The sequence below is a fragment of the Portunus trituberculatus genome, chromosome 12, assembly GCF_017591435.1.
Source record: "Portunus trituberculatus isolate SZX2019 chromosome 12, ASM1759143v1, whole genome shotgun sequence".
Taxonomy (NCBI): domain Eukaryota; kingdom Metazoa; phylum Arthropoda; class Malacostraca; order Decapoda; family Portunidae; genus Portunus; species Portunus trituberculatus.
In genome coordinates this window covers 11,061,275-11,084,804 of record NC_059266.1, presented here as the reverse complement: position 1 = coordinate 11,084,804, position 23,530 = coordinate 11,061,275, and the positions used below count along the sequence as shown (strand labels likewise).

Sequence of the window (23,530 nt, the reverse complement as noted above, 5' to 3'; positions counted from 1 at the left end):
CTCCTTTGTGAATACCTTCCGAAAGCATCCATTCATAGCCTCTGCCATTTCCTGGGATCTTCACTGCATACTCCATTTACTTCTAAACTTTCAATACTTTCTCTATTTTTGATGTTGTTGTTCACATGTCTGTAAAAAGCCTTGGTTGGTCTTTACATTTATCAATTATATCCTTTTCTTGTTTCTTTCTTTCTTCTCTTCTAATCAACACATATTCATTTCTTGCTCTTTTGTAACTTTCCCACTGCTTAATCCGTCTTTTCCTTCTCCACCTCTTCCATGCATCCTCTTTTCTTGTTCTAGCCTTTTCACATCTATCGTTAAACCAGTCCTGCTTTCCAACTTCTCTATGTTGTCTTATTGGTACAAATTTTTTCTCACCTTCTTTGTATATTTTTATAAATTCCTTCCACTTTTCATTTGCTCCTTAGCACTCTTGAATTTCATCCAATTTGTCTCTTGAAAGAATTTCTTTAGGTTTCCAAAATCTGTCTTGGCATAATTCCATCTTCCCACTTTATATTCTTCATTTCTTCTAGATTTCTCTTCATCTATCACCTTGAACTCCAAAACTGCATGATCACTCTTTGCTAAAGGGCACTCCACCCTCATCTCCTCAATGACCATTGGCTCTGTACTAAAGACCAAGTCCAGTCTTGACGATGCTCCCTCTCCTCCAAACCTAGTATCTTCTTTGACCCACTGAGTTAACACATTTTCCATTGCCAGTGTCAATAGTGTATTTCCCATGTTGTCTCTGATCCTTCCATTGACCAGTCCTCCCAACACACCTCTTTACAATTAAAATCTCCCATCATTATAGTTCGTTCACAGCCACCCAACATTTCTTCCAGACATGTTCCTGTATCTTTTATCATTTCTTCATATTCCTGTACTGACCATGCATTTGTCTTAGGTGGTACGTACACCACTATGTAGTGCCTCTTTTTTCCTTCATTAGTTTCTGCTCTGATCTTTAGCACTTCTGCCTTTCCCATACCTTCTTTCACTTGATCCACCTTTATATATATATTGTGTGTGAGAGAGTGTGTGGTGCTTTCTCAGGACCACCATTTGATATTCCCTTAATTAACCTTATCAAACCCAACCCAACTCAACCTAGCCTAATTTAACCTGATTCAACCTAATCCAACCAGACCTAAGTTAAACAAAGCCAGTTTAACCTAACCTAACCAAACCCCATCTTTCCCCCTTCAACAGCAGAGGTCAATCACGTCCACAACGACCTCACACCAGATTCCGGCCTGACCTCAGAAACACTGCTGGGCGGCCGTAGCTTGGAGATCCTGGAGGCGTACACCCCCTTCTACTCTCCCACTGGGCTCCTATGACGAGATCTCACCCTACGCCACCTTCAGGATGCCAGGGGAGACAAAAACACCTCCACCACCACCACTTCCTTCGGTCAGTGTGTGTCTGTGTGTGTGTGTGTGAGAGAGAGAGAGAGAAGAGCGTATTGTTTATTTATAGTTTATCTTTGGTTTGTTTTGTGGTGTGTGTTTTTTCTTATACATTTTGTGTGAGTGTTTACATAGCGAGTTGCGTTTCCTGGGATAATAGGTGTACTGGTGCTGCCATTTATCATCATCATCATCATCATCATCTTCATCTTTAAACATCTGCATTTTCCCATTTAGGCTGATCGACTGCTTTCCACAACTAGCGATCTCGTGCCATATGTTCTTCTGTCTCTTCTCTATACCTTTTAATATCCAACGTAGCCTGTCTGTATGTGTGTGTATTCACCTAGTTGTAATTTTACAGGGCCTGGGTATCATACTCGTGTGGTCCCGTCTCCATATCTACACATATCCAATCTTCCTTTAAAACTATGCACACTTCTCGCTGACACCACCTCCTCACTCAAACTATTCCACACCTCCACACATCTTTGTGGGAAACTATATTTCTTCACATCCTTCAAGCATATTCCCTTGGCTATCTTTTTATTATGCGATCTCGTAGTTCTATTTAAATTTTCCTCTCTCAACATCGTTTGCTCATTATCCACTTCATCCAGACCGTTCAACAGTTTATAAACCTGTATAAAATCTCCTCTTTCTCTTCTTTGTTCCAAGGTAAGCAAATTCATTTCTTTTAATCTCTCCTCATAGATCATTTCTGCCAATTCCGGAACCATTTTTGTTGCCATTCTCTGCAATCTCTCCAACTTCCTTATATGCTTCTTTTTATAAGGGGACCAAACCACCCCAGCATATTCCAATCTTGGTCTAATTACCATACTAATTAATTTCTTCATCATATCTTTATCCATATAATGAAAGGCTTATCCAATGTTTCTAATCAGATTATATGTTTCTCCAAACATCTTGTCAATATGAGCCTCAAACTGCCCATGGTCTTGTATTATCACTCCCAAATCCTTTTCCTTTTCCACCTTTTTCAACACTACTCCTTCACCCATCTTGTATGACCCTCTTGGCTTTCTTCCACTCTTCCCCATCTCCATCACATGACATTTCACAATCTTCTTCACTCTTCACACACCTACACAACTTCGCATCATCCGCAAACAAATTAATATAACTGTTTACTCCCTCTGGCATATCATTAAAATAGACAAGGAAAAGTATTGGTGCCAGCACTGAACCTTGTGGGACTCCACTCTCCACCATCAACCAGTCCAACTTTGCATCCCTTATTACCGTTCTCATCTCCCTCCATCTCAAATAGTTTTCCATCCACTTTAACACTTTTCCTTTCAGTCCTCCATAAATCTCTAATTTCCATAGCAGTCTCATGTGCAGTACTTTGTCAAAAGCTTTTTTTAAATCCAAATATACACAGTCCATCCATCCCTCTCTCTCTTGTATTTTGTCAACCACTCGAATAAAAGCTCAGTAGATTTGTTACACATGACCTCCCCTTCATAAAGCCAAATTGATGATCCGATAATAACTTATGATCCTCCAGGAACCGTATCCAATATCTCTTTATCACCCTCTCACAAATCTTACCGACCACACTTGTTAAAGACACAGGTCTATAGTTAAGAGGCTCTTCCTTACTGCCTCCCTTATAAATGGGCACCACTTCAGCTCTTATCCACTCTTTCGGTACTTCCCCAGTTTCTAATGAGCACCTTATAATATCATATAATGGATCTATCAATTCTTCTCTACATTCCTTCAATAATTTGCCTGAAACTTCATCTGGTCCCATCGCTTTATCTATCATCTTTAAGTTCCTCCAACATTTTATATAACTCCTTTTTAGGTATCTTAATGTCATTCATGTGCACATTTCTTTCTACATTCTGAGGCTTTACAAACATTGTTTCTTTAGTAAATACTTGTTTAAACCTATTATTTAGCAATTCCGCGATATTTTTAGGGTCATCGTGTGTGTGTGTGTTTCACTGTTTGATCTGCTGCAGTCTCTGACGAGACAGCCAGACGTTACCCTACGGAGCGAGCTCAGAGTTTATTATTTCCAATCTTCGGATAGGCCTGAGACCAGGCACACACCATACACCGGGACAACAAGGTCACAACTCCTCGATTTATATCCCGTACCTACTCACTGCTAGGTGAACAGGGCTACACGTGAAAGGAGACACACCCAAATATCTCCACCCAGCCAATTGAACCCGGTCCTCTGGCTTGTGAAGCCAGCGCTCTAACCACTGAGCTACCGAACACATGTCGTGTGTGTGTGTGTTTCACTGTTTGATCTGCTGCAGTCTCTGACGAGACAGCCAGACGTTACCCTACGGAACGAGCTCAGAGCTCATTATTTCCGATCTTGGGATAGGCCTGAGACCAGGCACACACCGGGACAACAAGGTCACAACTCCTCAATTTACATCCCGTACCTACTCACTGCTAGGTGAACAGGGGCTACACGTGAAAGGAGACACACCCAAATATCTCCACCCGGCCGGGGAATCAAACCCCGGTCCTCTGGCTTGTGGAGCTAGCGCTCTAACCACTGAGCTACCGTGTGTGTATTTACCTAGTTGTAGTTTTACAGGACCTGGGCTTTATGCTCGTGTGGTCCCGTCTCCATATCTACACTTATCCAATCTTACTTTAAAAGTGTGCACACTCGTTGCAGACACTACTTCTTCATCTAAACTGTTCCACGTCTCAATACATCTCTGGAAACTATATTTTTATATCTCTCAGACATCTTCCCTTTCTCAGCTTTTTACTATGCGATCTTGTGCTTCGGGTGTCATATTCTTCTCTCAGGATCAGTTTCTCATTATCCACTTGATCCATTCCGTTGATCAATTTATAGACTTGTATCAGGTCTCCTCTTTCCCTTCTTTGTTCCAAGGTTGGTAGATCCATAGCCTTTAGTCTCTCCTCATATGTCATCCCTTCAAGTTCTGGGACCATTCTTGTAGCCATGGTGTGTGTGTGTGTGTGTGTGTGTGTGTGTGTGTGTGTGTGTGTGTGTGTGTCTGTCTGTCTGTCTGTGTGTGGGTGAAAGTATTTTTTTCTTTTTCTTTTTTTTATGTGATTTCTATCTTTAGTTTTTTGCTTAATGATGTATTTTTTATTAGTTTTTTGATGTTCTTTGTTTTGTTTTCCTTTATGGTCACAGTTAATTTGCCTCAATTAAGTCACTTTCATTTGTAACATTCTGAAAACTCTTTATTTTTACATTCAAGTCTGGGAATTTTTTTTTTTTATATAGGAAGCACTTTTACATATGAGTTTTTCCTCCCAGTATTGATTTTTCCTCCCAGTATTGATTTTTTCCTCCTAGTATTAATTTTTTCCTCCCAGTATTGATTTTTTCCTCCTAGTATTAATTTTTTCCTCCCAGTATTGATTTTTTCCTCCTAGTATTAATTTTTTTCCTCCCAGTATTGATTTTTTTTTCTCCCTGTATTGATTTGTCTCCTTTAAGTTGTATTACATTTTCTTAAATCTTCTCAAACTTATTTTCTTTATTATTTTTAATGGTCATATTTACTTTTTTTCTCATTATTTATATATTGTTTCTTCATTTCATTAATTCCCGCAACATTTTTTGATGGAGTTATTTCCCCTCCATTCACTTTCACTCATGTCTTGTATCAATTCCTAGTCTTTGCATTACATTTCCTTTGTGTCATCAGTCATTGCATCTGTCATCATCTCTTCCTTTCTATGTGAAGTGTTCTTTTCTGCCGCACTGTCACTACTACCTCGTCTCCTTGGCTTCCCAACACTATGTACGTCACTTCAACGCCTTGTCTCCTGTTGCCTTTTATTCTGTTTGTTTATTTTAGTATTGTTTCACAGTTAAGCCCATTTTCCTCCCCTTTTTTTCCTACACTTGCAATTATTTTTTTATGCTTTCTTAGTCTTATATGACTTTTTGTTTTAAGTCTTGTTTCATAGTCAAAGTTTTTTCACACATCACATCTGTAGTTATTTCTGTAGCATTTATTTTCCCTCCTCAAGTACCATATACCTCCATGTGACTGCACTTTTTTTTCCTTAGTTTATTTACTCCTCTTGGTCTCATTATTATTATCATTATTATTATTATTATTATTATTATTATTATTTGTTTTCATCTTATTTTCTGTAACACAGCTTACTTTTCCTCTTCCAACATTTTCTTTATGTGCAAAGAGTGGGCCTTTTTTCTTTGGTTTGTTTATGTTGTGTGTCTCTCGGTAGCGAGGAGAGCTGCCCGGCACTCTCAAGCCCTCCCTCCCACAGCCCGACGTGAGCCTGGCCGAGTCGACCTACTCCAGGGTGAAGCGCAAGTGTCCGGCCAGTCAAGACGGAGGTGAGACCCCATATCAAGAGCCACACTGCGTCCTCCACCCCTGCTGAAATACCCACACCCACCCACACCCTCCCTCTCCCATGCTCCCAGACCACCCACACCCATCCACACACTCCTATACTTTCAGACCTCTTGAGCTGTATTATATACTTGAGTTATCATATTTCCTTGTCCTCCTATCTATACTGGTCACCTGATTCCTAATCCTAACACCAGTTCATGACCAGTCCTGTGTTTCCCCACTGCCTCTCACCAATACCTTGTGCTCTGTCCTCTCCTCACCTCTCACCTCACAGCCACACCCTCGTAGCTGTGCCCTCACCTGTGTCTCTTCTCACACATGCCTCCTTCCTACCCACACCTCACACCAACACACTACTCATCACTCTCCACATCTCATCATTCCTTCCTCATATATTCATATCCACATACAGTTTGTTTGTTCCCAGCCTTGCTGTGCAGTGCCATACATTCACACTTTCTTGAACACACACACAGTCAATACAGAGTTCTATAAATGAATGAAGATGCCAAGAAACCAGATGAGTTACAGTGATCCTACAATAAATTGAATTAATTGCAGGAGGGTTGTTAGTTCAGATGACGTCCACTGCCGGCACTGAGCTTTGTTCAGTGTATTGAAGGCTTTGTTTGGTCACATGTCTGCTCTCTGAATTAAACATTGTTCTGTACATTGAAAACTATGTTTAGTCCTTCCTGCATTGTTTATTGTGCTATGTTTACCTAGTGCAATGTACTTATTGTACTGTATCAGACTGTACAAAATACAGATGTATTTACATCCACACACACAGTGACAGCCAAGCACAAACAGAGCAGGTTGGCAGCATGTGAGCATGCCCTGAACCTCCTGCCATTTCCACTAAATCTGCTCAGTAGACACTAGATCTGTTCAGTTGTCCCTGTCTGTTTCTTACCAGTGAATAATTTTCCCTTGTAAGTTTAGCTTGAATTTGGTCATTTGAGATTTGTTCAGTGTACCAAAAGATTAACTTTCTCTGAAATTTAGAATGTCCAGTGTTTGTGTATTGAGGAATTACTGTGTGGTATAAAAACAAAGCAGATGAGAAAAGGATCTAGATGACATCAAGAATATCTTGTTTCCTGAGAAACATAAATATTTTGATAGATCACAAGCTCATAGAAATGATGGAGCATCTCAGTGTGGTGATGACAGGCCAAGCTGGACATGCTGCCGTGGTGCAGTCCAGACACAAGATTCTAAGTATGAGCTCTCTTGAAATATTGGAAAGCTTTTTAAAGGAAGAGATAAATGAGAAAAGCTATGAAATCAGAATGGTGATCAGTATTAAACAGATTTACACTCAGATCTACTCCAGGCAAGCAATCCCACTCAGGGTGACTCAGGCAAACCAGTGAATAGAAATGCTATGGTGGTAATGTGGTGACCCATTATATCAGTATGTGTGCAGATGGTGCAGCACTATCAAGGAATATGAAAATTAGTGAAGGTTGTGAAACACTACAATGAGATATTGGAATGGAATTGTGAATGGCAAATGGAATTTAATGTCAGAAAGTGTAAGAGAAAAATACACAGCTTGTGAGGAAAAGTTTACATATAAAGAAAGAAGAAAGATTTTGTACAGAGAACTCCAATCCTGATAAATTTGTGAGCCCTCTCATATTAAGAGAGATTGTCTTGACTGCACCACCCAATCTTAGAAATGAGGAAGAGAGAGAGAGAGAGAGAGAGAGAGAGAGAGAGAGAGAGAGGATAACCTAATATTATTGTTCAGAGTGATGAAGAGAGAGAAACAAGCTAGATAGGACCTTTGTTTGTGGAAGGAAAGGAACACCATGGCAGTTTGGAGGAAGCTGAGAAAGACTTTTGTAGCAGTTTGTCCTTGCAAGGCATATACAGGACTGGAAAAGTTGTGTGCTAGTGGATGTGGAGATGGAGCAGTGTGGGCACAGATCCTTTCCTTTATGATGCAAGTAAGTAAACACACACACACACACACATACAGACTGAAGGAAATGGAACTGCCAACTTAGAAGGATAGACGGCGAAGAGCTAGGACACCTAATAATGATGTATAAGTTAGTAAACCATATGGAAAAGATAGATAGACAAGACTTGGTATCACTGACAGAGGATAAAGATAAACGAACAAGAGGACATTCCAAGATCATAAAAAGTCAACAACATTAAGAAGTTTAGTTTTCCATGTAGGACAGTGGACGTCTGGAGTGGATTGAGTGAAGAGACTGTAGCAGCAGAAAGTGTGCACAAATTTAAGGAAAAGTTGGATAAATGTAGATATGGAGACAGGTCACTCAAACCCTGTAACATACAACTAGGTAAACACACACACACGCCCGGTAGCTCAGTGGTTAGAGTGCTGGGCTTCACAAGCCAGAGGACCGGGGTTCGATTCCCCGGCCGGGTGGAGATATTTGGGTGTGTCTCCTTTCACGTGTAGCCCCTGTTCACCTAGCAATAAGTAGGTACGGGATGTAAATCAAGGAGTTGTGACCTTGTTGTCCCGGTGTGTGGTGTGTGCCTGGTCTCAGGCCTATCCGAAGATTGGAAATAATGAGCTCTGAGCTTGTTCCATAGGGTAACGTCTGGCTGTCTCGTCAGAAACTGCAGCAGCTCAAACAGTGAAACACATGAACACATATTATTATTATTATCAAACAAAGTTTGAGTGAGGAAGTGGTGTCAGCAAAGAGTGTGCATAGCTTTAAAGAAAAATTGGATAAGTGTAGATATGGAGACGGGGCCACATGAGTGTAAAGCCAAGGCCCTGTAAAACTACAACTAGGTAAATACACACACACACACACACACACACACACACACACACACACACACACACACACACACACACACACACACACACACACACACACACAGAAGGTAGAAAGGGTACAAAGGCTGGCAACAAGGATGGTACCAGGACTCAAGGAGTTAGACTATGAGGAAAGACTGAGGAAGAGAGAAGAACAAGAGGAGACATGATAACTATGTATAAATTGGTGAACAAGATTGACATACTGGATAGAGAGTTGATAAAGGTGACCACAAGTAATCATCTCCGAGGACATGGAAAAAAGCTAATAAAGGACATCTGTCTAAATGACTTGAGAAAATACAGTTTCCCGCATCGTAGCATTGGTAAGTGGAATAAACTGAGCAGTCATGTCGTTGATGCGGTGTGTGTCAATCAGATGAAAGAGAGATATGACAGGAATGGACAAGGAGACAGGACACAGAGAGCTTAGCTCAGGCCCTGTAATACACAAATAGGTAAATACACACACACCATTCCATGATGTCAATTGCCTCCACAGAACTCACTCCCTCTGCATCTGCTCTCCCTCCCTCACTCCCTCTCACCTCTCCACTGTATCACCACTCACCACTTCACCACCACACTACTCCACCACTCCACCACCCCACCTGCCCCTCTAGTGAACTACCAGGATGACCCCTATTGGTGCACCTGACCTGCCCTGACCTGACCACTTGGCACTCAGGCACAAAATCTTCCCCTTCGCATCCCTCCTCTATCACCACCACTACCCCCAAAAAATACCACCAACTCCTCTCTATTGTATAAGTTAACAGATTATAATACTATATATATATTTTTTATAATAAATTGAATAAAGACTCACCCCCGCTGGAGACTTAAGGAGTGAAGCTGTGATGGCGTTTAAGCTTTACAAATCCATGAGAGTTTGCTACGAGATCACCACACACAGTTCATTCCTTCCGGCCCAGCTCTGGATAAGTTATGTCTACCTTTCACACTCTGCCCCTTGACAACTGACGTCCAGAAAGCCAGCGCAGGCCAGTCAGTCCAGCCTACACCCTTCCCTCCCCCCACCCTCCTCCTCCTCCTTCTCTTCCTCTTCCTCCTCCTCATCCTCCTCCTCCTCCTCAAATACCACAAAGCATGATGTATATTTTTTAAATTCATTCCTGCCTTGATAATCATTCTTTTCTTCCATATTCCCTACATTTGTCCTCCTCCTCCTCCTCCTCCTCCTCCTCCTCCTCCTCCTCCTCCTCCTCCTCCTCCTCCTCCTCCTCCTCCTCCTCCTCCTCCTCCTCCTCCTCCTCCTCCTCCTCCTCCTCCTCCTCCTCCTCCTCCTCCTCCTCCTCCTCCCTTTTGCTTTTCCTCCTTTTTCCCTCGCAACTCTCTGGCCTTTGGAATGTAGGTGCTTTCCTCTAAACCACCACCACCACCACCACCACCACCACCACCACCATGTACTGCTTCCCTGAAAATCTCCATAAGACCAAGAGTTGTTCTTTTGAAGCCACCACCACTACCACTGCCTCCTCTTCCAACAACCTCTCTTTGCTGCAATTTCCACCACTGCCACCACCACCACCTCCAGCCACCCAACTAACCATCACTCCACCACTGCCATCCTGCTGTAACCACCACCACCACCACCACCACTACTACTACTACTACAATTTGGCCTCACCACTACCACCACCACCACTACTATCAGCACCACCACTACCTAGCTTGCATGCTGAACCTAAGAAGCCTTTGAAGACAGGCTGACTGGCTCACTGGCTGGCTGACTGGTTACTGGCTGGCTTTCTGGCTGGCTGGCTGGCTGGCTGGGTAATTCCTCAAGTCCGGCTCTCCCATCTCTCAAGTGGCCACATTTTGCAGGCGTCCCCACCCCTTCCCGCCCCACCCCAAGTGAGCACCCTTCGGATAAGGCCTCTAAGGGTGCCAAGGGGAAGGGAGCAGCCCGAGGCCCCGCCAGCGCTGAGAAAGGTACGTCACCTCACCGCCATGCAGGGAGGAAAGCCTCACCTTCACCTCCCTCTTGTTTGTTGCTGGTGTTACTCCATAGAGTGTTAGCTTCCTCTTCTTCTTCTTCTCTTTTCTTTTGTCAGTTGGTTATTTGAGACTTGTGATGTTTCATTTGTCTTGTTTTTATTTGTCAGTGTGTCTCTGGGTTCAGTTTGGTTTATCTTGTGTCTCTAGGTTTAGTTTGTTTTGAGTTCAGTGTGCAGCTGTGTTATTCCTCTATTGTTTTACTTTCATTTCTCAGCAAGCCTCTTTGTATCTTTTGCAGTTTCTCCGTGTTTGAACTTTTTTTTTTTTTTAACACTGGGAGAGAAGTATTCATAACTCCTCATCGTTTTGAGTATGAGGAAAACAGTTTCAACTTTATCTTTTATCTCTTGGTCTATCTTTCATTCAACAGTGAGTCCTTATATACATATCATGGATTCACTTTATCACTGTGAAGGGAGTACGTATACATAATTACCAAGTATCTTCCACAAAAGCTGCTCTGTACTGTGTTGTAATGTAGCAGCAGCTGTGGACCTCACTGACACGAGTGCTGTCACTCTGAAAGTACTCGTGAAGGACCACAGTGCATTATTGCAATTTTAGAGCGCACAGACCTGTGACCACAACACATGCTGCTTTGTTCATCCCAGGCTTTGCCACAAAGATTCCTGTTGGATGATGTTACAGGGCAGAAAAATTTGAAACTGCTGCTGTTGCTTTTATTTTACATGATTCATCTCAACAAGACACAGAGAGAGTGTTCCAGCAACATAATACATATTCCTTGTAGCTAAAGGAATCCATACACAAGAAAAAAACGACCTCAGCTACCACTGACTGGAGTATTGTTGGGATTGAAGGGTGAACTGAAGTGTGAGGTGGTATCAAGTCCCAGGACCAGTTTGCTTCATGGCACACCAACAGATGGGTGTCCAGCGATGCATGGCTCATGGGACTGAGCTGCGCGCAATAACAAAAAGAATTGTCTCGATAACCGATACATCAGTAACAATAAATTTACAGGAGATAACCAAGAATTGATAACTAGCAACAAATTTATAACCCGACAACCAAATGCTGGTAAATCCAAAGCCTCCATAACAGTGATGTTGATGTTGATATTAATTTTTACCTGTATCTTAGAAAACTTAGAAGAGTTAGAAGGAAAAAGCATTACACTCAGTGTTTATCCTGTTTGTTCAGTAATGCAAAGCTCTGTTTTATCTCATGCAGTGTTGGGCTTTGTCGCCAATAGAGATCTTGTCAGCTGGCTTTTAAGATCTTTATCTATCCAGTACAATGAGAAAATTGTTTGATGAATGTTTCACTCCCATGCCATGACAGGAAGTGCGGCTTTTGTAAGATTTTGATTGTTGGATTTGTTTTCCTTCTCACAGCTCACAATATCAGGCTAGAGATACAGAATTTTATTTGTATATTTTTTTCAAAAGTATTTTCCTCACATTTACTGCCGGTGATAACATTTCTGAAACAGTAATTTGTGAAAAAGCAAAACAGTTGCATGATGACCACCCACACTTGCTCCCTTCCTCCTTCCCTCTCTCCCTCCCTCCCGCTGCTGCGGCCGCTGTCACCACCGCTGACTGATCATTCCGCCTCAATCATCTGCTGACCTCAATGCTTGAGATGCGTGGCTCATGTTGCTACCATTCTGTAGCCTTTTGGTTGCAATAGTGATGCTAGTTTTCAAAGTTTTCAGTATTTCAAGTTTAGAATATTAATATTGTATGAAGGTTTGAATTAGTTCTCATGTGGGTCTGGCTCTTCTTGATCCAATTTGTATTTTTTTATGGGAAAAAAATATTCACCATTTGTACAAATTGCAATTTGAACATCTTCCTGGAATAGTGTGTGCATGAATACACTTCCACTGTACAGCACTGTCTTTAAGTTTGCAATTAATTGGTGGGCATTGCTGGTCACAAACAATGAAATTGCAAGCTTTGAACCATAATTCTAATGGGGAAAATTGAAAGCCATCATCATTTCATCATAAATATCCAATTTTCCCTTATTTTCATAATGTTTTCCCTTATTTGTCCTGCGTTGTTCACACCCTCCCTGTGTTTTCAGTTTGTATAAGCATGAATCATGTTTTCCAAAACATGCTCCATAACATTCCGGAAGGTTACAGAGTACCCTGGAGTGCATATTATAGCGGGGTTATGACATCATCCATCCCTTATTGAAGCTTGGTCAGGAGAGGTGATACGCGTATCCCGTGGCCAAAGGGGGACGATGTTGATACACAGGACTCTGCTGTCCATCTTCTTTCTCCTCCCTTTGTCTACTTTTATTTCTCCTATAGATAATGTCTACAACATCTAGTACAGGGTTGTCACTGAGCTCTTCTGCTATGAAGTGAGCAGCCAGTCTCCTGTGGGCAGCCATTTTTGTAAGCTCCATACAGAGTGTATAACAGCTGATGGACGTGAAGGGAGGAGTAGGGTGACATCTCATGAAAGGCAGTGGTGATGCTGCACATCATGACCTCTCCACCCTGTTGACTAGACTGGAAACCACCACTTACTCACAGTACAAGGGAGGCGGTGGTGTAGTGGATAAGGTGGTGAGCGTGGGATCGGGCAGACATCCACGTGTAGGTTCGAATCCCACCACATACCGCTTTGAAGCTATGCCATTTGTGGAGTGGTTTAAAGTTACCTACATATCATCCTAATACCCAGGCTCTAGGTGGTTACACCCAAGATGAGTTTTGGTGGTGATGTGGGCCCTAATATGGGTACCACTATAAATAAAATTGCCTGCGCCACTAATGGACGGAAGCTAAACAGTGCTTCCTACATACTCTTCAAGTTTGCCTACAGGCACTATAGACCAGGACATAAAAAAAAAAAAAAAAAAAAAAAAAACTACAAAGTTTGGGTTCTATCAATTTAAGTTTAAAAAAAATGGAATTTATTGAAAAAGGATGTCGTTGTAAACTTGATGGATCATACAGTTGAAACTTGCAATCCTGGAGACTGCTGTATATACAAACAAAATTGAAAGCCTTAAAATGATTTAGAAATGCTATCATATACAATATGTACATAATACACACTTCTATCTAAAAAGTACGTATGTATACATACTAAACACTGTACGGGTTAAGTAAAATACAGTAACTACATTCGAGTTTGAAAGCTTAAAACTTCAAGATACTCATGTTCCAAAAAAAGAAATTATTGATCATCTCCAGCTTGGAACCAAAAGTGTAATTAGCAATACCAATGAATTGATAATGTGGGAAAGAATAATTATTGGGTAAGCAATAACCTAATATCATTACTGCAATAATGTCCTGCCACATTGAACAGTGACAATGATCAGACTGTATACCGGTTAGTATCTTTTGTGAAGCTTGTGAGCCATGCCACAGCAGTGTTGTTGCCTCTTGCTGAGCCTCACATTTCACCAGAAACTGCAAATGAGAGTAGAATTAACACCAAATTGTATCACGCTCAGGAGAGACTTTTAGCACAGTTTGGCAAGTGTATGGCAAGTAAGCAGCGAGTTGAGTGGCACATGTTCTTCATGAGCAGCAGAACATCTCCAGAAGACAACAAGGGGTCAGGATGATGTTCAGCGAGCTCAGCCGCTGAAAACAGTGAAACAGCTCAGTGACATTTAAGGGAAGTGTTGGAAATTTCTGAAGGAGGAGGTTGTCATGGTTGGTGCATAATACAGAACAGTTGAGGCAATCCCCATGTCTGATTGGACTGGGACCACATAAGCTGAAGAACTGGTGGCCAGACCTCTAATCCTCAAACAGAAGGAGCACCAGGCTGACACTGGCCATGAATCCCGTCAGTGTGGCCCGGGTGAGCCAACCTTCACACTGAGGCTCTCCGCTCTAGACAAGTCCATGACCCACACATCACTTGTCGCTTCCTCCTCTTCCTAAGGATAAAAGCAGCTGTGGGTAGAGAGGATGCCATCTTGATACCATGAAGTAAATGGTGAATTCAAGTTTGAAAAAGTTGGATTGATAAAGGAGATATAAATGAATTAGTATTCAGATGGAGTGGGAGGTGAATGGAATGAACTCAGTAATCAATTTGTTTGTTCTGGTTCTTGAGGGAGCTTTAAAAGTAGACAGATAAATTTATGGATGGAGAGTGGTTGCTGGAAATAGGTAGATATGCTGTGTGGTAGCCTCCCTGCCAAAACATAGGTAGAACTACTTTACTGTACATGGATGAAATCTTGAAACATTTTAACATCAGTCATCTTGTATTCTAACCTTGCAGTTATTATTGCTGCGCCACACACTGTACATGTTCCTCCACACTCACCTCTTGTCCTGATGAGAGCAGCACTGTGTGGAGCAGGGTGTGGGCTGAGAGAGCATTGTTCCGGACATGATCTTCTGTCTGCTGCAGCGTTCTGATATGAGTATGTAGTACCTTTTTTGATACGGTGTGGACAAATAAGCTGCTTGTTATGAGGAGTCTCACAATGACCATGATTTGGGAATGTGATCTGTGGAAGAAGCTGTCTCATTGTTTTCTACAACTTTGGGCAAGTTTGCTGAATGAAATGGAAGGATAGAATGTGAGTGTGTGGCAGCCATTGAAGTGAAGACAAGCTCACAGTGGGTGAGTACTGGTGGGGAGATGACAGGGAAGGCTGTGACCACATTGGTACATTGCAACACCAGAACAATTGGAGGGGAGAGTTTTATGCAGCTGTCATGCTGTACAAAGTGGCCAGATGGGAGCAAGACATCTCGGATACACACAGATAGCAAGAGATGCAACAATGTGGTGGTGAGAACGAGGCTGAAGACAGTCAGAGGAGAGGAGTTATTAAGATGAAAAGTGTTTTTTATTCCATCCTATCCAAGAAAGCAATATGAATGGAAGCCTTCCCATATAGTACATGTGAACAATACTCCATACATGGGCAGATAAGGCCTTTGTACAGAGTTAACAGTTGAGGGATTAGAAAAACTGACAAATGACTCAGATTGCCTGACTTTATAGAAGCTGTTTTAGCAAGATATGATATGTAAAGTTTCCACTTCAGATTATAAATAAAAAGACAGATCGAGGATGCTCAATGTAGAAGAAGGTGACAGTTGAGTGTCAATGAAGAAGAGGGGATAGTTGTCTGGAAGGTTGTGTTGAGTTGATAGATAGAGGAATTGAGTTTTTGAGGCATTGAACACTACTAAGTTATCTCTGCCCCCCATTCAGAAATCTTAGTGTGATCAGAAATCAGGCATTCTGTAGTGTCACTGCAGTATCTGTTGACTTCCTGAAGGGTTGGTCGCCTGAAAAGATGTGAAAAGTGTGGGGTTATATCATCAACATAAAAATGGATAGGACAAGAAATTTGGTTTAGAAAATCATTGATAAATAATAGGATGAGAGGACAAAACCCTGAAGAACACCACAATTAAGAGAAGAACAGTGGCAGTCTACCACAACAGCAATAGAATGGTTGGAGAGGAAACTTGAGATGAAGTTGCAGAGAGAAGGATAGAAGCCACGGGAGGTAAGTCTGGAAATCAAAGCTTTGTGCCAGACTCTCATAACCTTTGATGTGTCTGAGGCAACATCATAAGTTTCACTAAAATCATTAAAAGAGGATGACCAAGACTCAGTAAGAAAAGCCAGAAGATCACTAGTAGAGCGGCCTTGACGGAAGCCATACTTGCTATCAGAGAGAAGATTGTGAAATGACAGAAATTTAAGAATCTTCCTAATAAGAATAGATTAAAAACTGTAGATAAGCAAGAGATTAAAGCTATAGGGCAGTAGTTTGAGGGATTAGAATGGTCACCTTTTTTTAGAAACAGGCTGAATGTAGGCAAACTTCCAGTAAGAAGGAAAGATAAATATTGATAAACAGAGTTGAAAGAGTGTGGCCCAGCAAGGTACAAGCACAGAGATATAGTTTTTGAGAACAACAGGAGGGACCCCATCAGGTCAATAAGCTTTCTAAGGGTTTATGCCAGCAAGGGCATGGAAATCATCATTGCAAAGAATTTTAATAGGTGGCATGAAGTTGTCATAGGGGAGGAAAATGGGCGGAAAATCTCAGAATCATCAAAGGTAAAGTTTCTAGCAAAATTTTGAGCAAATAGTTCAGCTCTAGAAGTAAATGAGATGGTAGTGGTGCAGTCATTTTGAGATAAAAGAAAGATGAGACAAAGTTATTAGAGATATTTTTAGCTAGGTGTCAGAAGTCATGAGGTGAGTTAGACCTTGAAAATTCTAACATTACTATTAATGAAAGGACTTTTGGCCTATTAGAAAACAAACTGGCACCATTCCAGGCTGAATGAGATTCAGATAATGCAAGGCTCAAGTACCATTTGTGGGCCACCTCTCTGTCATGTGTAGCACGAGAACAGGCTGTGTTAAACCAAGGTTTGATAGGTTCAAGACAGTGGTTCCAACCTATGCATGATTTCTGACTAGTAGGTGATTTTGATAATGGAAGGCTGAGAATAAAGGCATTCATATTGTTAGAGTGTTTGAGTTTGTATATATATATATATATATATATATATATATATATATATATATATATATATATATATATATATATATATATATGTGTGTGTGTGTGTGTGAGTGTAAAAATTTAATTGTTTGTGCAGTATGAGTGTGAGAGAAAGAAAAAACAGACACATCTGATACAAGATAAGCAGCAGGCACTGGTGCAGTGGTGACTGGTAAGTTATTAATTGAGATCAGACAGACAGAGGGGAGAGCAGAGAGGCACGTCATCTGGCTGGAGTGTGGTTCCCTGCTCTGCCCTGCTCTATGTTGCCTTTGTGAAGTGTTGTGCCTCTCCTTTGCCTTTTCAGTGCTATTGCAGCTGTATGTATTAAGTCTGTGTGGATAGTATTCAGCCTTTATGAAAATTTGCAGAGCTGGTCATGCAATCCTAACAAAACTTGGCAGACACAGACAAAAGACCTTACTGTGCATACATGAGTGGCCATAGTCCCACGTGATTCCTTAGTTACTCCCCAGACACAGTTGAGTGAAGGTGTGCACTGTTTGACCATTGCACTGACAATGACCAAGCACGTTGACCAGCAAATCTGTATAAAGCTATGTAGCAAACTGAACTCTTTTCAACAGAAACTATTTAAATTATCAAGGCATTCCAGGATGATTCAGTGAGTGAAGCACAAATAAAAATGTGGAACAAATGCCCAAAAGAAGGGTGAGAATGTATTGAAAGTGACCCACATCCTGGTCAACAAGTAAGACAACCAAAGATATTGAATGTGTGAAGACTGCAATTTGATGAAGATTAGTAATTGACAGTTCAAAAATTAGAAAATGATCTTGGACAAGTATTTCAGAGATTTTGACGGAAGGTGTCTGCATAATACACATGGCGGCAAAACTCACCCCGCATCTGCTGGCTGGCCCTGATCAGAAGGAAATTTGTGTTGAAATTTCACAGGACTTGCTTCAAGCTGCTATAAGTGACCCAGATCTCTTGAAACGAGTAATAACTGGAGATGAGTCATGGCTCAATGGCTACGGCCCAGAAACAAAAGCCCCGTCTAGCCAGTGGAAGCTGTCTCTCCACATGTGAAGAAGGCTGAGTAGTGGAAGAATTGTCAAGGTCATGTTGAGGGTGTTTTTATTATTATTATCGGGAGGGTACGTGTTGTACACCATGCACAAGTACATTCCTCAACACCAGACTATGAAGTTCTTTATCTGACGGTTGCAGTGAGAAGAAAACAGTCGGAGCTGTGGCTTAGTGGAGAATGAAGCCTTTATCAGGATAATGCACCAGCCCAGCCATTCTTCATGTGTCATGCAGGGATTTTTGGCACAGCTTTCCCTCACTCAGCTCACTCAAGCCACCCTACAACCCACATCCAGCTCCCTTGGAATTCTAGATTTTCCCAAAGACAAATTTGCCTTTAAAAGGGAGAAGATTTCAGTCAATAGATGAGATTAAGAAGACTGCAACAATTAGCCAGCTGATGAAGATCTCAAAAGAAGACTTTGCTAATAGTTTTGAAGTGTGGAAAGGATGGTGTGAGAAGTGTGTGTGAGGTGCAAAGGAGACAGGTAATTTGAATGAGAGTAGGGCACCATTACCTCAGGTTAGTAGTCTTTCTTCAAATCACAAATGGCTGGATACTCTCCAGACAGCCCTCATAGACAATGCCATGCATAGACAGTGCCATGTATAGACAGTGCCCTGCCAAGAGGAAACTGTCCAAGGCTGTGGCTGAGAAGAAACCCTGTGCCTCGCTGTGTGGTGGTTGCTGGAGTCACTGAGGCAAAGTGATCTGACTACTACACTTGTACTACAGGTAAAGTACTGTGCTGTGTCATGAAGTGCCCATTGAAGTGCTACACTTGCACTACAATTAAAGTACTGTGCTGTGTCATGAAGTGCCCATAGAAGTGGCTCATTTTGCAAAGTGATGTCTTTGGCTTTGTCTTTGTCATGTCCTGGTCCAGATTGCATCATGTCTGCCATCCCAACCTCCAACTGTAAATAATAGAAAATTAAGACTGGAATTTTACAAGAACATCTTAACATTTTGAAAAAAATTAGTTTTCAACTTTGAGATGCATGGCACAGGTAGCAGCGGCTGACTCTGTTGAGTGACCAATCGCTTTATAAGGTTGAACACTGTTCCTTGATAGGAGATGTGTACAGCTGCTGCTGTACCTACACTTAATGATGTGAGTTTTGCAAGAGAAAGAGTGAATCATGTACAGTAAGCCCCAGCACTTGGCGAATTAATTAGTCTGGCAAAACTACCACTAAATGTGAATTTTGCCAAGCACAAGTTCTTTATACCATTTAAATTGCCTAAAAAATGCTTCAATTAGTCTTTGGTCATTGCCAAAGTCCTTCTTTTGAGCCCTAAAATACCATCTTTCCATCCAGCTGAAATAAAATCTTGCCTTCACATATTAGAATACATGTACAAAACAGATCAATAAACAATAAATAAAGCTAATAAGACATGATATAAAGGCTGTAACTCCCATTTTTCCACCCGTTTCCCTCATCCACTTTCATCCTTGCTACCACCACCATTGTCCTTACCACCACCGGTACCACCTGTTGTGCTGGTAGAAGCCATGTTGGCGGTAAATTGCCAGAATTCATTCCCACGTTAGCAGAACAGAGGGTAGCATAAACAAAATGGTTGAAGGGGACTCTCACACTGCATTCTGATGGATGTAGAGAGACGTCTGACGTCAACAGGGAGCCGCATGGATCGCTGTGTGGCCGCCAGGGGACCGCCAAGTTTGAATTCAAATCGCCAAGCATGCACTCGGTGGTCTGTGGCCACCCTACCGCCAAAAGTGAATTTCGCCAAGCTGAGATTCGCCAAGTGCGGGGGCTTCCTGTATGGCACATACCATCACCTCTGTTAAGCCGAAGCTGGTGGTGAACATTGAAGTCTCCAAGGATGGAGATCTCTGCAAAAGGATAGAAGGATAGAATGTGCACCATTTTGGAAGTTAGATAGTCAAAGTATTTCTTATAGTCAGAGGAGGAAAGGTAGACAGCACAGATAAATCTTGTTAGAGAGTGACTGGAGTTGAAGCTAGATGGTGGAAAAAGAGAGTGGGCATGAGAACACATAGATGTGACATCCAGCTTTGGAATGAAAATGAGGGTAGAGAAAGTAGAAAGGAACAGAAAAATGGGCTACTGTCAGTTGACCTGTGAAGACCCTTGGCTCACTAGCAGAGGAGTTGTCCGACCTGGTGTCATTTGTAGTCCCCTCACCACATGGAGATTTGAAGGGTGGTGTATGAGGTGCCGTGTTGGTGTACAATTTTAAGTGAAGGGTGTGTGTGTAATTTGTAGTGTTGTGTGAAGGAATAGAGTTGCCTTCATAGTGAAAGCTTTGACTGTCCTTTGTGTTATAAGACACAGAGGTAAAGGTCAAGTGAGGTCACAGCTGGCTTTTCTATCTTTTTGTCTATCCTCTTTGGAAGAACTGTGTGGTGTTATGGATAAAAATGTTTTGTTCATCTTTATACCAAGTTGGAAATTCCAGATGGGGTGGCCTAGACAAAGCCCTGCGAGGTGTGCACACTCATGCACACGTCATGGACCGAGATGTTGCATGGATTTAGTACTGTATCCTGGCACTAGAAGTCTTCAACCATATTCATGTTTTCACTACTATACTACTACTTCATTACATTTGATACAGTTAAAAGTTCCTGATCTACGCTTGTCTTCAATTGTCTCAAAGTCACTTGGGGTCACTTCATACTCAGTATTTAACTTAATCATGGTGTAAGTAAGTTTCATATAAACAGATGGTGTTCGGTGAGTGCAATTAATAAATGTGTGATGTCAGCTTCATTTCAATTACCAAATATATTCTATAACTACCTTAATCTTTGTACTCCACACACTTACAAAGCAAACAGAAAGAACCATTCCACCAACATACTATCCCTCCTTCAATACATGCAGACTGCATTATGCTTGAAGCTTCATTTACTTGAGCTATTCCGTCCATTTCTACTCACTCTGGTCAGGGAGGCGGTGGCGTAGTGCATAAGGTGGTCAGCGTGGGATCGGGCAGACGTCCACGTGTAGGTTCGAATCCCACCATGTACAGCCTTAAAACACTTTGCCATTTGTCGAGTGGTTTAAAGTTACCTACATGTCACCATGATACCCAAGTTCCAGGTGGTTACACCAAAGATGCGCTTGGGTGGTGATATGGGCCCTAATATGGGTACCACTATAAATAAAATTGCCTGCGTTACTAATGGGCGGAAGCTGAACAGCGCTTCCTATACACTCTTCAAGTGTGTCTACAGGCGCTATAGGCCTTACCGTAAAAAAAAAAAAAAAAAAAAGGCCTCAGCCTCTGGCCTGTTACTGGTGTCAGGCGTCTGCTACTGCTACTGTATTATTCTCTCTGTTACTCTATGCTTATATAATAAATTTAAGACTGCCTAATTCACTCATAAAGTTATCTTTTACATAACATTTTCCACATCAACCATTCCTGTTTCTCATCCAGGGCTTTTGGTATGTTTCTGTAGGTGAGTCTAGTTTTCATGGTAATTTGACTTTCCCTTTTATCTGTGCTGACTCTGTCTTCTTGACCTACTTACACTTTCCCTTTGCATTGTCTTGGTTTGGCTTGTGACCCTGGCTACCTTTCAAGTGGGTTGTTGATAATTGCTGCCTTTCTGTTGTTTCTCCTGTTGTGTGTTTGTTGTTTCTCTGGTTCTTGATCCCAGAGAATGACTATTCAAGGAGAGGTGTAAATGGCCCTTCCATAGGAGCCCTGCTTATTATTCTCCATTCATCATCTCTTCTTTCTTCTTTCTTCATTCTTCTTTTCTTTTCATTCCTTTGTCTTTGTGAGAGACAGACAAGATACGCAATCACCACACACATCATGCATACCCTTCACCCTGTCAGTGTGTGGTGGAAAGGGACAGTCTTCTGGACCATCCTGTTACACTGCAGGAGTAGAGTAATAGAAAGAAAGAAAGGAAAAAATATTTATTAGCACCGTGATGGTCAGAGAAGTAGTAACTTTCAGCTCTTACCTTCACATTTGCCTCAGTCTGGAGTTCTCTGTTCAGCTCACAGTCTCTTTACAAAGCCTGTGAAGTGACAGGTTCCTGGCAGACCAGGTGACTTGAGGCAAAAGGGAGGCACACCACCAGGGAAGTGAGTGCAAGAGGACACTGAAGTACTGGCCTTCACTGTGCCTGTGTGCACGACTCCTTGTCACCACTCTGCCACTCTGCCTCTGCTCACATTAGCCTCCTCATTCACAAGGAGCCTCTCTATTTGCCTTTTTGACTTCTTGTTTTGTTATTCATTTATATCTTTATGTATTATTATTTTTTTAATTATTATTATTGTTCTTTTATACTTAATTTCATTTATTTTTATTACTTACCTTGTTAGTGTGTCTTGTGCTAATACTCATAGTAGTTCCTTTTATGGTTAATTGATTGACTTTTTTCTGCTGACCTCTGCTCTCCCTTATTATTTCATGGTTCCATTTAGATTTGCAGTCATAGAAGCATTAATACATAGTACACATAGTAGCAATAAGGCCAACCACAAAACAGTAATGATAGAAGAAAGAGTTACAATTAATCACCTTAACAAGCACTCTCATCCAAATATTTATTAGCACTGATGAAAGAAAACTGAAGTGTGCATTTCTTCTTTGCTTGGTATTCATAATCATAAGTGCTCAGTGAAGTGAAGTAACAAGACAAACACAAGAAATGCACACCAACACATATAGTCAGTCAGTCGGTCAGTCAGTCACTTAGGTAGTCAGTCAGTCAGTCATTTAGGTAGTCAGTCAGTCACCCAGTCAGTCATTTAGTCAGTCAGTCAGTCAGTTTTTGATGCAGAATTACCGGTGACAATTATACATCACCAAAATACATCAAACAGAATAGATCACAGTGCACAATGGACACTACCTAATACACAGTGAAATACAAACATGGCATAGTAACACACAACACAAGACTGATAGCACATACATAAAGCACACGATACAAAGGACAGCACATGAACACTGCATACTCAAACACAGACGAGTGACAAAAGTGCATGTCCAACCTCACTCCAAGCAAGCATAACAGCACTTCCAATACAGGAAACCTCATTGAATAAAGAATACCTCACTAACACACCTTGTCCAATAGATGGTAGCTAATTGACACACCTGGTTTAACTCCTTCAGTTCTGGGACACCTTTTTACCTTGAGGTTTGTGTGTGATTAGACCATTTTATTGACATTAGGAAGGGTCTATGGAGGGCAGAAGATTAATGGCCACAGTCTTCACTATTTTAATTCCCCACATTAGTTTCTGAAGCTGTAGAAAATCATCATATATTAGTAAGCAGAAGGAATATAGAAATGGGTCATGGAACTGAAGTG

The 23,530-nt window shown here is 41.6% G+C and overlaps 1 protein-coding gene across 1 annotated transcript in view; it reads left to right on the top strand.

Annotated features, from left to right (window-relative positions):
• The window catches only part of LOC123502580, an 84,371-nt gene that overhangs the window by 31,977 nt on the left and 28,864 nt on the right, over nucleotides 1-23,530 (top strand). Inside the window, 4 exon segments of the mRNA XM_045251732.1 lie at nucleotides 1,225-1,322; nucleotides 1,324-1,425; nucleotides 5,706-5,775; nucleotides 10,464-10,571. Of these exon segments, the coding sequence (XP_045107667.1) occupies nucleotides 1,225-1,322; nucleotides 1,324-1,425; nucleotides 5,706-5,775; nucleotides 10,464-10,571 (378 nt within the window).